General features: G+C 49.5%; 1 protein-coding gene across 11 annotated transcripts; it reads right to left on the reverse strand.

Moving 5' to 3' along the window:
• Window positions 1-1,693: 1,693 nt before the first annotated feature.
• Window positions 1,694-14,155, reverse strand: Mzf1 (myeloid zinc finger 1). 11 transcript variants are annotated; one of them, NM_001290453.1, is made up of 7 exons: window positions 13,872-14,155; window positions 12,134-12,572; window positions 11,574-11,757; window positions 11,124-11,194; window positions 10,882-11,002; window positions 5,124-5,223; window positions 1,694-4,091 (listed from the first exon to the last, which is right to left on the reverse strand). In NM_001290453.1, the coding sequence occupies exon 7, from the start codon at window positions 4,075-4,077 to the stop codon at window positions 2,659-2,661; it is 1,419 nt and encodes a 472-aa protein (NP_001277382.1). In that variant the 5' UTR covers window positions 4,078-4,091; window positions 5,124-5,223; window positions 10,882-11,002; window positions 11,124-11,194; window positions 11,574-11,757; window positions 12,134-12,572; window positions 13,872-14,155; the 3' UTR covers window positions 1,694-2,658. The 11 variants fall into 11 exon arrangements, with proteins under 11 accessions (NP_001277382.1, NP_665818.2, NP_001277381.1 ...); NM_145819.2 differs by lacking the exon at window positions 5,124-5,223; XM_030241984.1 differs by lacking the exon at window positions 5,124-5,223 and having other exon boundaries at window positions 2,538-3,937; window positions 13,872-14,065.
• Window positions 14,156-14,417: the final 262 nt, after the last annotated feature.

The following is a 14,417-nucleotide window of genomic DNA, read 5'->3' on the forward strand; positions in this document are numbered from 1 at the left end:
TTGAAGCTATGTCCATGTTTGGAGTATCCAGATGAAGGGGTAAGAATAAGTAAAACTATCCACACAGAAGTAGCTTGGACACACTGCCCTTAAGATGGTTTTCCTGGAGATGCTAAGGCCAGAGCCAATCTGACACAGCTACCCAGAGAAAGGCCTTAACTGGGGCTTAAAGCCTGAGCTGAGTCATGTTACATGGGGCTCCTTTGACTACTTGCACCCCAGTGCCCCTTGGGAACTGTGCCAAAGTCATAGACAGTGAGGTGGAAGGGAAGATGGCTATTGCAAAGGCAGCAGATATCATGGTGCCCCAGGCCTGAAGTGTCTAGGATCATGTAAACTGTTGTCAACTGTATTTCCTATGACTTCCTGCTAAATATACTCCTCCTGAAGACTTCCCAGGATGAAGGAGACCCTAGTAGAGCTATGAACAAGAGTCATGGCAGAAGGAGCCTGTGGCTGGAATGAGGGGAACTAATTCCACAGGATAGAGCAACTGAGCCTGGGCCTGCAGCCTGGGCTCTCTAATTTGGGAGTCCTTTCTTAGTACCTGTTGGCTACAAACCCATAGGTATGGGAAAAGCTTGACATGTCTGAATTTCCATTCTGTATCATGGCCACGTCCCATGTCCAGTCCTCAGTGCTGCTCCCACTGGCATGAGGAAAGCTTTGCCTGCTTATGACAGATTGAGTGAGGGCTTGGGGGCAGGGTGCTGTTAGGATGAAAGTGATTGGACAGTGGATTTGGGCACAGGGAAACAATGTCATGGGAACTGACTCAGAACAAGATGGAGAATTTGAGAGGTAGGCAATCCATTTGGAAGCCCATGCCCTCCCAAGGCTCTGGAATGTGGTGGGAGTGTCAGGGAAGACACCATGACATCCTGTCTCATGACAAGAGCTGAGATACCACATAAATTCCTGCCTCTGGGCTCTAGACTTGTCTGTCTCGGCTCTACTGTAGGGCAGAGACTCCACAGAGGCCTTCAAACCTGCAGTTCTAAGAAGGTGCCAAGGGGTTTAGGAAGGGTGACATTCTGCCAGGCCACACCGATGTCTTCACCTGGCAGCTAAGGCCTTTCTAACAGAATTCTACACCACCCTGAGCCAGGCCTTGGAGCTCCCTGGACAGAAAGTCCTGAAGGTTCTTCCTCAGGACTCTCACTTCGGGTCAGGATGCTCAATGATCAAAGCTCCCACATGGCTCCTCCCAAGTTCCACCTCCTTCACACTTCACTTTAAAGCACTGGGAAGTTGCTTACAGATCTTCACTGCTAAGTGTGATCACTTTTCTTAGTTCTCCCTCAAAAAGCTTTGGATATCTGCAAAAATCCTAACTTTGTGCTTGCCCTAGTACTATGGGCAGTCTTGCTCTTTGATGATAACCCCAGCCCTCTGCTCTCATCCAGCTGATGGCTGACACCCATTGCTGAACCTGCCAGCTTTCTGGGGACCCTGGCTCAAATAGCATGGTTCTTGCTTGTCCTCTCTTTCCTGCTCATCTTTCTCCTCTCAGCAGCAACCAAGATCTTATCTCTAGTTTTCCTGACTTGTTTTTCTCCCCAACTCATAAAAAATAGTCCTCAAAACCTAATTGGGGTGGGGGGGGCATAATGCATTGATTCCAGGGCCTGGTGAATACTAGCCTATCAATAAACTTCCTAGCCTTCACCCCCTTTTAAAGTTTTTTTCTTTCCCTACTTATTTACTTGTGTATGTGCACGTGCAAACATAACCCAGAAAACACAGATTGTGGAGATCAGAGGACAACTTTCAGGAATTGGTTGTCTCCTTCCAACATGTGGGTTCCAGGGATCAAAGTCAGGTCATCAGTTTGACCTTGATGACAAGGGGTTTTACCTCTGAACCATCCTACTGCAAAGCCCTGGCCTCCAAGCAGTCCTGGAAATAGCTAGCAGTCCATTTATGTCAGCCTCCTGAATAGCTAGGACGGTCACAAGGCATGCACCACACCACCGCGTTTGTATTTTATGTCTCTGCCAGGAGTTTTTGCTTGATAGGTTCTCACTAATTCTGGCTGTCCAGGAACTTGTTACATAAACTAACCTGCTGAACTTTTGGCAATTATCTTGTCTCTCTGTCCCCCAACTGAGTGTGCCACCACACTCAATGTGTGCTTTTGAAATAACAGCTTATGATGTCGCCCAGACTGAACTCAAACTCTCTGCAATCCTCTTGCCTAAGCTTCCTGAACGCTGGGGTTACACGTGTGTACCATCACAGCCAGCTGGACTACCCTTTTCAGTCACCTACCAGTGACATAGTTGGTAGACCTCTCTCTTGACTAGACCCATGGCAGCCGTGGAGAACCCTTTCCTCCTTTGTGAATGTGGCTACTCTTCCCCATCTGAGGCTGGGCATCCCCTCTGTATAAGCCAGAGGTATGCTACAGAGTATATCCCACAAGAAAGCAGGTGTGCTACTGTGGAAGGGGGTGTGGAGCCTCCCCTGGAAGCCGTGTTTGCATAGCTTATACCAGCATGGAAACAGCGGTAAAGTGGGCAGAAGAAATGTGCAGGTTGGGGAGACATCATGTGTTTATTGAGCACCTCCTGAAGCCCAGGCTTTACTGGGGCCTGTTGGGAGATGCCTGCCTCACAACAACCTTGTGAAGTGTTTTCACAGCTCAGTGCTGTACAACTACTCAGTGCTGTGGACACGCTGGTGCTGGATGAGCTTGGTGCTCTGGTTGAAGCGTCGGCCACAGTCCTGGCAGGCGAAGGGCTTTTCGTGCCGGTGAGTGCGCAGGTGCTGCGTGAGCGTGGGCCGCTGGCGAAAGGCCTTGCCACATTCGGGACACGCGTAGGGTCGCTCGCCCGTATGGATGCGCCGGTGCTGGGTGAGGTTGGCGTGCTGCCGGAAACTCTGGCCACATTCGGGACAGGCGAAGGGCCGCTCACCTGTGTGGATGCGCTGGTGCTCGGTGAGCCGAGACACCTGCGTGAAGCCGAGGCCGCACTCACCGCAGCAGTAGGGCTTCTCGCCAGTATGGGTCCTTTGGTGGCGCGTGAGCTTGAGTCGCTGGCTGAAGCGCTGGCCGCACTCGGGGCACGCGAAGGGCTTCTCACCCGTATGCACACGCAGGTGCTGCGTGAGCGTGGGCCGCTGGCGGAAGGTCTTGCCACATTCGGCGCAGGCGAAGGGCCGCTCTCCAGTGTGGATGCGCTGGTGCTGGGTGAGATTAGAGCGCTGCCGGAAGCTTTGGCCGCACTCGGCACAGGCGAAGGGCCGTTCGCCGCTGTGCACGCGCCGGTGCTGCAACAGCACCGAACGGCGGCCGAAGCGCTCGCCGCACTCCACGCATCCGAAGGACTTGTCCCCGGTGTGCACCGCCTGGTGCTCTAGCAGCACGGCGCGTCGTGGGAAGCTCTCGCAGCACTCGCTGCATGGGAAGGGGCCCGGGGGCTCCGGGACTCCGGCGAGGGGCAGGATGGATGGCGCTGGACCAGGCGGATCGCCGTGGATGCGCTGGTGCTGCAGTAGGTTGGAGCGCTGCCGAAAGCTCTGGCCACACTCTGTGCAGCGGAACGGCTGCTCGCCCGTGTGTACACGCCGGTGCTCCTCCAGGCGGGCGCTGCGCACGAAGCCCTGGCCACAGTCGCGGCACACGAAAGGCCGTTCCTCAGTATGCGTGAGCTGGTGGCGCAGTAGGTGAGAGCTGCGGCTGAAGCTGCGGCCACACTCGCCACACACGAACGGTCTCTCGCCTGTGTGGATCTTCTGGTGCCGCAGCAGATTGCTTCGCTGGCTGAACACCTTGCCACACACGTCGCAGCGGCCGCCTCGCATGGCTCCAGTCCCCGAGCGAGGGTGGCTCTGGCTCCGGCCCCTTGGGGCATGCCATCGAGTCGCCACCAATGCTGGGCCCACACTGGGGCAGGGATCCTCGCAGGCAGGGTCCTGTTCACCTCCTGGGTCGCTGGGGAGTACAAGGGCATGGGCAAAGCCACCTTCCGTGGTAGGGGACTGTATCTGTCCAGAGAGGCTAGCCATGTCCAGATCCCAGGGGACATGGAGGTGGGGGCTCATCATATCTGGCTCTGCCGTGATGCTGTCCATCTGCAGCGTAAACCCTGCACAACGGGACCCATTCTTTTAGAGACTCGCTTTCTGCTCTAACCCATGGAACTCTGGGAGCCTGAACTATAGGCTTGGAACTGGTTGGTGAGGCAGAAAGGAGATAAGAGTGGCTGCTCTATCTGAACAGGTTTCCTTGTGATGGGCAGAACCCTGAGGGGAACACTGAGGTGTCTGCAAAGGCTTTTCTGATTTGACTTAAGTCATTCGGGGTGGGAACCTCTTTTTGGAAGAATTCTGGGGTGACAGGAGGGCCCAGTTTAGGTGGCCAATGAGGGTCTTGGAAAATGCAGAGAAGAATGTAGATTCAATAAAAGCCAGAGGTGACATCACAGGCAGCATTACAATAATGTAGTTCTTTAGCCTTGGGTTTAGACTTGCCACACTTGAGATGACCCAGGCAAGGAGATTCTATGAAGGCTTGGGAGTTAGAGGTGAGATGAACACGACCTACATGTGATCAACATGGGAACTGTCTATGTAGAAGTATGTCCTTGCTACAGAGTGAGCCTTCCAAGGTGCCAGCCTCAGGCACAATGGACTATAGGGTGAGCTTGTGTAAGAGGATACTCAAGGGATGATGTGACCACCAAGATTACTGGGAATGGAGACAAAATGGGTGACAGAAAATCCAGGAAGCACCAAAAGGAAGGAAGATAAATTTGAATACATCAAAGGAAATCAGAATCCAAAGCCAACCTAACAACTCTCCAGAGATGAAGGGCTAATTAATTTACTACAGAGATCCCATAAATCAACAGTGACCTGACAGCCAGCCACACTGTGGAAGGATGTGAATGTGAAAGAAAAAAAAAAAGTAACTAATTGTTTAAACTCCATAGAATATGCTAGTGGCTGCTTTGAAAAATCCACAGTAGGGCTGAATTGACACTCTGTTTCTGGTTCTCAGCAATTATTTTTTTCCAGAGATGGGACTTGAACCCAGGAGGTCTCAGGTCCTAGGCAAATATTCTACCATTGAGTCACCCCCCCCCCCCTTTTTTGTGGCTGCATGTATGTCTGCTCACCGTGTTCGACCAGGTGGCTTGAGTGCCTGAGAAGGCCAGACGAGGAGGCTGGATCTCCTGACACTGGAATTACAGATGATTGTATGCTGATACGTGGGTGCTGGGAACAGCAAGAAAAGCCAGTGTGCTCTTAACTGCTGAGCCATCTCTCTAGCCTTGTTACCAAAATCTTAAGTGTTTGCATGCATTGCTGGTGCAACACATGTTGGGTTGGAAAACTGAATCAAAATAGTAAATGCTCAGGGCACTGATGGTAAGTATTTCCAATCCCAGACTCTGAGGGACAGAGATAGAAGTTCAAGGTTGTCAAACAAACAAATCAAGTTCAAAGCCAGTTGGGTTATATAAGATACTATCCTAAAAACCAAAACCAAAACAACCTCATAAACATTAAAACAGTGTTCTACACTGTCCCAGGAATTCCACTTTTAAGTACTCCTGTCTAGTAGTTGTGTCCCTCCTTGTGTTAATGATCTATGAAAAGAGTTTTCCAGTCCTTAATGAGAAGCAATCCAAAAGAACTGTTGACAAAGGAGTGACCACGGTGAGCCAGGAGTCTACAGAGCTGTCTGAAGTCCTGTGGTGACCCCTGGTGTTTGCAAAGCATATGGCATGAAAACAGGAACAGAATAAGGTCATTTGGGCATCCACGAGCCATACATATATATATTATATGTATATGTGACTGTATGAGTTTGTGTCACCATGTGTATTCAGATACCCTAGGAGGTCAGAGGGCATCAGATCCCCTGTGAACTTCCTGAAGTGGGTCTGAAAAGCAGCTAACACTCTTAACCACTGAGCACCCTCTCTCTTGCTCCCATCCCCCCCTTATAATACACATTTAAAACCTATCGCTTGTTTATTGGTGTGTGTGTGCACTTATGCTACAGGACACACGTGGAGGTCAGAGGACTGTCTGGAGGCTTTGGTCTTTTCACCATGGGGATTCTGGTGAACCATCTCGCCAAGCAAGGCTTGTTCTTATTTATTTATTTATTTTCGAGACAGAGTCTCACTATGCATCCCTGGCTGTCTTAGAACTCACTATGCAAACCAGTGGCCTCCAACCTCCCAAGTGCTGGGACTAAAGGTGTGTGTCACTATGTCTGGCTTGTTCATTAAAAATATATTTTTGAGTTCAAGGCCAGCCTGGTCTACAGAGTGAGTTCCAGGACAGCCAGGGCTACACAGAGAAACCCTGTCTCAAAAAAAAAAAAAATATATATATATATATATATATATATATTTTTTTTTTTTTTTTTTGAGCTGGGCATGGTGGCGCACACCTTTAATCCCAGCACTCGGGAGGCAGAGGCAGGCGGATTTCTGAATTCAAGGCCAGCCTGGTCTACAAAGTGAGTTCCAAGACAGCCAGGGCTATACAAAGAAACCCTGTCTCAAAAAACCAAAAAGAAAAAAAAAAAAAAAGATGGTTTCCGAGGCATTCATTCATTCATTTTTTCCAGCTCCAGAGTTGTTCATTTTAAAACACTGTTTTTATTTTGAGATAGGGTCTGTATAGCCCTGGCTTGCCTGAAACTCATCATTTAGACAAGGCTGACCTCAAATTCATAGAACTCTTCAGGCTCCATGTACTAGAATTAAAGGTGTGCACCACTATGTCTCCATATATGTGTATGTCTATGAGCATGTGAATGCAGTGAAGTCAGAGCTCAGAAGAGAGGATCGGGGGGCCCCTGGAACTAGATGTACAGGGAGTTGTGAGCTACCTGACCTGGGTGCTAGGAATACAATTTCAGGCCTCTGCAAACAGTATGCTCTCTCATCTGCTGAGCAATCTCTCTGGCCCCTTAAACATTTTCTTTTTGTTTTTTTTTTCTTGCCAGTGCATAGTTGTGCATGCCTATAATCCCAGATACTTTTGGTGTCTGAGGCAGAAAGACTAACATAAATTTGATACCAGTTCTGAGTAAAAGTAGGATCAAGAATCCCTGAATACCTAGAGAAAAACAACAACAAAGAAAGAAATCAAACTAAAAAAACCGCACGCACACATACACACACACACACACACACTCCAAATAACAAAAATCCTTTCATCTTTAAATTTTTAAAATTTATATATGTATTGGTGTTTTGCCTGTATGTATGTCTGTGTACTATGTGTGTGCAGTGCCTGCAATGGCCAGCCAGATTCTCTGGGACATTTTTGAGCTACCATGTGGGCACTGGGAATCAAACCTATGTCCCCTGAAGAGCAACCTGTATTTTTAACCATTGAGCCATCTCTCCAGCTCCATTAAAAAAACAAAAACAAAAAAACCATTTTCATCTTTCTGCTTTTTTATTTTTGGTATAAATCAACAGGTCTATGTAGCCCTGGCTGGTCTGGAACTTGCTAGGTAGACCAGGTTGTCTTTAAATCCACAGAAATCTGCTTGCCTTTGACTGCCCAGTGCTGGGATTAAGGGCCTATAATCTTGTGCTGCCATTTCTGGTTTGCTGTGTATTTTTGAAACAGTGTTTCACCCTACACCTGTGTTCATAAAAGGCTACTGAGCACCTGGCTGTACAGGTATATGTTGGTTAACTAAAGGGACAACTCTACAGAAAGGTGTTGTCAAGTGGTTTTGATTTTTACATTAAAATAATTATTTTTGCTGTGGATATAAATATATATATGGCCACATGTCTTCCATGATACAATATGTGGAGGTCAGAAGACAACTTATAGGAAGTGATTTTCTCCTTCCACCATGTGGGTCGCAGAGATTGAACTCAAGTTGTGGTTCAGGAGCAAGCCCTCTTTCTTCTTGAGCCATCTTGCCAGCCCTAACTTTTTTTTTTTTTTTTCTGTGTAGCCTTGGCTATCCTGGAACTCACTCTGTAGCCCAGGCTGTCCTCTGCCTCCCGAGTGCTGGGATTAAAGGCAGCACACCCGGCTGCCAGCCCTAATTTTTGAGGCAGGCTCTCACATTACAGTACAAGCTGGCTTTGAAGACATACAATCCTCTAGCGTCTGCCTAACTCCTGCCTCCACCTCCCAAATGCTAGGTGTGCAGCACCATATGGAGCTTTGGCAATACACTGAGATAATTGTTGTCTGTGGCCTGGGCTGACTAACCACTGCTACGCAGTGCATGATTATATTGTGTCTGCTCCGTGGCATACAGACTCTTTCTGGAAGGCACAGACAGAACCTGTCATGTTGACTGCTGGAAACTGATGGGGCACTGCACTGTTTTTTTGTTTTGTTTGTTTTTTTCGAGACAGGGTAGCTCTGGCTGTCCTGGAACTCACTCTGTAGACCAGGCTGGCCTGGAACTCAGAATTTCACCTGCCTCTGCCTTCCAAGTGCGCCACCACCGCCCGGCTGCACTACACTGTTGTACTCTTTGTATACCATTTGGAGTTGTCACCATGTGAATGCATTAACTATGGCTACTGTCCTGAGCTCATATAGCTTTGTGAAATTAGCTTGCTTTTGCCTCCTGGCAGGCTGGTTTCATATGAGCAGGACTACTACCTGCTAACTATGTAGGACAAGCCCTAGCTGCAAAGTGTTGATGCTGATTTAGAAAGGATGGTTCTGCTGAGCCTTCTGACTCAGGATAAGTCAAATCATTACTGCTTCTAGGCTAGGCTGTAGCTAGCCAGGATTCATCCCAAATGCAGGGACTCCAGGACACTGAGATGTTGCTTGACTGCACACACGAGTACATACTGCTACTCAAAGCAGCTAGTAGAATAGCTCTATGAAGACAGGCTCTTTCCTTCCTTCCTTCCTTCCTTCCTTCCTTCCTTCCTTCCTTCCTTCCTTCCTCTCTCTCTCTCTCTCTCTCTCTCTCTCTCTCTCTCTCTCTCTCTCTCTTTCTTTCTTTCTTTCTTAAGATTTATTTATTATATGTAATTACACTGTAGCTGTCTTCAGTCACCCCAGAAGAGGGCATCAGATCTCATTACAGATGGTTGTGAGCCACCATGTGGTTGCTGGGATTTGAACTCAGTCAGTGCTCTTAACCATTTAAACATTTAAAATAGCATCATAATTAAGTACTAAAACAATCTCTGGGAGTATAACTCTAATAATAGAGTGCACGTTTAGCATGTGCAAAAGTCTAGGGCTTAATCCCTGGTACATGTGTGTATAAACACATATACACACAAACAAACACACCACATCACCACCACCAAAATCACTAATAGGGCTGGGGATTTGTCTCAGCTGGTAAAATGCTGGTGGCATGCATGAAGCCGTTCTAATCCCAACACTGCATAAACCAGGAGAGGTATCCTACTCCTGTAATCCCAGCACTTGGTAAGTAGAGTCAGGAGCATCATTTGTTCAAGGTCAATCTCAGCTACATACTGAGTTCCAAGCCACCCTAGGATATAGTAGACCCTTCTCTAAATAACCAAAACTCCATCTGCCACAAAAGGCACAGCTGGAGGATGAAACAAGTGGCCAAGGGGCATGCCAGGAATCATGGAGGAGAAGATGAATTGATGCTTGAAAGCAAGAGGTATGGTTGTCTACAGCAAGAGCAGCCGGAGGAGGAGGAAGCAGCCGGGGGGTGGGGGTGGGGGGGCCCGAAGCAGTGCTGCCAATGTGCCTGCAAGAGAGCTGAGAGACTGGAGCTGTGGATGAAGAGGGAAGCGGGGTCCAAGCAGGACAAAGTGGTCCCTGTGCAACACAAGCAGTGCTGGTCAGGGCAGGTGAATTCTGAGGCGGCAGCAGCAGGCGCTTATGCTGGATGCTCTTTTCTGCCTTAGGGTGCTGCCAAGCATGATGACCTGAGCTGGAACCTGAGGAGCCACACTGTGGAGAAAGAAAACTGACTCCTGCAGTTTGTCATCCCAACTCTATGTGCGTGCTGTGACACACAACACATGTTGAAACTCACACACAACAAAGGGGGTGGAAAATTGGTGTGATAACACTAGAGGACCATCCCAGAGCCATCACATCATGCTCCAAGAAACATTTCAAGACAATTCCCTACCAGTGAGATATATGAATTTCAAATAGAGAGGACCTATCAACAGTAGCAATTAAAAAAAAAATTCCTGAGAACGAGTCGGACAGAACAGTTTTAGAATTGAGGGTGGAGCTCAGTGGTAAAACTCCAGCCTAGGAGGTGCTAACACATTGCTTCAGTGGTGGGACAAAGGCTGGAATTCACCAGGGAGAGGATGGAGGCATGGCTCAATAGCAGAGTTCTTATCCATAATCCACTGGTGGGAAACTGGGGGTGTAGTTCAGTGATAGTGTGCTTACCTAGCATGCACAATCCCTGAGGTCCAATAATGGAAAAATAAACCATCTAATAAGGCCTAGACAGGTATGTTTCAGACCTGTAACCTTACAGAGTTTTACTTCCCATAGTAGAATTCACAGGATGATGCATGCACATAAGGAAGTAAACCAAGAAAGACAGGAGCCTGGATGACCCGGCAGCATTCTGGTTTGTCTTCAGTAGGTGCCTATGTTGTGTCTGAACTACTCTTGCCTTGTGTACTATTAAACGCTCTTCAATAGGTCCCAAACTTCCCTACTCTGTTATCCAACAGGCAAGATGCACACCCGAATGTGGAGGTCACTTAGAATGCTTTGACTGGGAGGGGTTGTTTTCAGGAAGACATTATGATTCAAGGCAGAGTCAGAAAGGGGTCAGTAACAGAGAAGGCTAAAGGAGGCACCGCAGTGACTGGACTGTCTTGAGTAGGGGCAGAGGGCTCATAGATGTAGTGGAACACGAGGAGGATTCAGTCCCACCTTGTCCATCTCACTAACCTGGTGAAAAGATGCCCCCTACTTCCTCATGCCACAGGGGCATAGGGTCCTCACTCCATGGGGGCACATCAGGCTCAGTGTCGCTATGAGGAGAGGTCTGGTCCAGTGTTGTCCCATGGCCCTGAAACCACAGTGGTCAATGTTGGACTGTGCCTGGCTGGCTTCAGAGGACCTATATGACACCCAGCCATTATAAACTCATAGGGCAAGAGGGTCACTTGTATATTCTGTATAGGTCTCACCTGGGTCTCCTTAGGTAGGAGAGTGGCTGCAGCCTCTTGAGCAGCAGGAAGAGGCCCAGATTCCAGGAGCTCTAGGGAGAAAGAGTGGGGTCAGGCAGCTCAAGAAAGTTTCCACCTTTCTTAGAGGTGCTAGGTTTCAGACATAAGGGAGATATGGGCACAATCTCGAAGCTGGGAAAGACAAGGTAGGGCAGCTGAAGGCCCAGTGGGAATGGTGTCAAATAGGGTTTTCTGGAAGCACTGGTTTGTGCATCTGTATCTCTGTGAGTCAGCCTATCCTATGATGCTTGGAAATGGGGCTATGGTGGTCAGGGACAGTGTCTGTGCTGGCTGGACTGGAAGGGAGAGAAAGGCACACTGGAACTATTTTATCTCGTAGGGCCTGGCTCAGTAAGTGGAGTAGCTTTGCCCATCTAGGTTTTAGGGCCTGCCCACTTTGCCTGCTCTCACCTGGATTCCCCAACAACTCTGTCTCCTCTTTCATTGGTAGGTTCAGTGGCAATTCCTGCATGGCTCCTTGGGGAGTCTCAGCCCCAGGGTCTGGAGTCTGAAGCTTGATGTGAGGTCTTGGCTGGAAGCTGGAGGGTTCCATCTTCTCTGATAGGACCTCCTTGCCCTGCACCTGGACTGTGACCTACAGAGATGCACAGACCAGGGAGAGAGAGGGGCTGGGCACAACCCATGGTCTACGGGCACCAACTCCAATATAAACTGACTAGGTCATCCAAAGTCCTGAACTTCCCCTTCCCCTCTTTTGACCTTGAGCAGAAAGCAAAAGGACTATTTGCGCGTAGAGGGGATTGCATGGTACCCTTTGTGTCTCATCTAGCTGTGGGGATGACAGATAATACAGGAATTAGCTCTTATCCTGAGAAGCCTCACAAAGGATCCGTTATAGGTGGACACATCTATATGACCAAGGAGCATGTCTGGCTGGGCATGGCACTTCTAGAGTGAGGCAAAACATGACAATGCTCCAGCCCTGACCGTCTTTTCCGTTTCTGACTCACCCATTTCCGAGGTCCATCAAGCTCCCATCGAAGTCTGTCAACCAAGGCAGCAGCCTCTTCAGGGCTGCCTGGCCACTGCCCTTGCACTTGGGCCTGGATCTCAGGGGGCAGTGCACCCAGGAACTGCTCCAGCACCAAGAGCTCTAGCACCTGTTCCTTGGAATGTACTTCTGGGCGTAGCCACTGGTGACACAGTTCTCGGAGCTGGGCCAGGGCTTCCTGAGGACCTATTGCATCCTCATACCGGAAGCACCGGAAGCGTAGACGTGCAGCCTCAAGGCCTGGGTCCCACAATATATCTTCTCTCTCATCGTCGCTGTCAGAGTCCTCCAGCTTCACCAGAGCAGGCTCATTTTCTGGGGGTGCACAGCCCGAGGAGCCCAGCACAGTGGGTCTCATCAGGAGTACCAGATCCGGTCTTTGAGGCCAGTGTCTGTCCCTAGGGAAGGAATAGTACAAGGCATGTGTAATAAGGACAGCCAGGGGCAGCGAATGCTGACTGAGTGCCATGCTGTGTCCTTTCATCCGAGACCTTCGCCATGAAGAGGACACCCGAGGGAACAGGCACTGACAGGCCAGCCACACCCCAGAGATCCGTGGGAACTCTATATGAGCCATGTGCTTTGTAGACCTCATTTCCGCCGGGCCTATATAGTGTCTGGTAGCTTACTCTGTTCTAAATACAGGCTGTTGCTTAAGCTTAGAAACATTTCTCTTCCCTACATCCTATTCTTTTCTATAGCTGCATCTCTACTTGCACCCAGACATCAGTACCACTGCTGCCTCCTCCTGGACTCCCAATAAGAGTCCCTGTGGACAGCCTTTTGCGGTGGAACAAACAAGTCCCTTAATGTTTTCTACCCAGTCTTGGACTTGGCCTCTCTCTCAGGCCCCAACATTCCTTTCCCAATGTGGTATCAAGGGGACAGCCCTACTCCACCCAATCCCCCATCTCAGCTTCTCTCAGGCCAACAGGTTTCCATATATCTCCAATACCAGAAGCCAACTCATCACATCCAACAGCGATACAAGTCTTCAGCTCTCTAGTTTAGTTGGTTGGGAGGTGACTGGGACTTCTGGGTACCCTTAAAGGCTCTCAACTCATTAGACCAACAGTCTGCAAGGGTACTACTTTTGCTGTGCCTATGTCAGCTATAGTTTCCTCACTTGTAAAAAGGACTGACTTCTCCCATGATACTTTCTGCAACTGGGACTTTGTGAAAATCTAAATTTACTATTGCAGTGGCATCAGCTTAGAGGCAGCTTGATTTCTGTGGGTTACACCTCTGCTCTTTAGGGTGCTAAGTCAACTCGAAACCCTGAGAGAAACTTGGAACAGCCATAAAGCAAGAAGAGGTTCCGGAAATACATTTCCCAGAAGTCTAAGTGAGCATCCTCGCTTTAGGGTGCCAATGTGTCCGGTCGCCGTGGCACCTGTGGCGATCAGCGCGGTAGCGCGTCAGCACAGGGCCGGTTTGCTGGGAGTTCCTGGACCCCCTACCGGCGCTCCGGGTCTAGCTAGACAGCTGGAATCCCAGAGTCCACTCTACCCAGACTCCTCCCTAGGCCTTGAGGTGAAGGGACTCCCAGCCTTCCTTCAATGCTCCGAGGGAGGCTGTGCCCTCGTGAACATGCGCACTCTCGTTCGCTTGCTCCATATCAAACTACATATCCCAGACTGCTTTGCGCGCAGCTCCAAGCCCTTCTGCCCTTCCCCCACCCCAGCCTCCGTTTCTACCCTTCTTCCCGTCCCTAGGGGATTGCGCTGGTTGCAATAATCAGCTCGCACTCCTGGACGTCTCTTCCCACACTCCCGGCCACGAATTCAGGCGTCAGGGCCCCGACGACGTGCACAATCCTCTCGGGGGGCAACGGATTCAAGCACCACCTTCCAGACTGCGCATGCCCCCACCACTTTTTTTTTTTTTTTTTTTTTTTAAATGTCAGTTCTCTACCGGCCTTCCAGGGATTTGCAGGGTTCTGCACCAATCACCGCTCTCACTAGGACGCCGTCTCCCCGTCTCCATGGCAACGACGGGTTCGAAAAAGAGCGTCCGCTGGGCTACCTGCGGAACCACTGAAAGAAAGGCTTAGCAAAATGCTTTCTGGGAGTCGTAGTTTGGAGGGTGCTGTGTGGGTGCGCAAACGCAGCACCACCGGATCTCTTTTGTATTTCTGCGCGGTGGGTAGGAGTGAGCGGGACTCCATGGTAACTAAGGGACCAAACCTGGTGGTATCCTAGGTAACGACCGCACTACTTGGTTTAAGAAAGGTCAGGATCTGT

The sequence above is a fragment of the Mus musculus genome, chromosome 7, assembly GCF_000001635.26.
Source record: "Mus musculus strain C57BL/6J chromosome 7, GRCm38.p6 C57BL/6J".
In the NCBI taxonomy this organism is placed as follows: domain Eukaryota; kingdom Metazoa; phylum Chordata; class Mammalia; order Rodentia; family Muridae; genus Mus; species Mus musculus.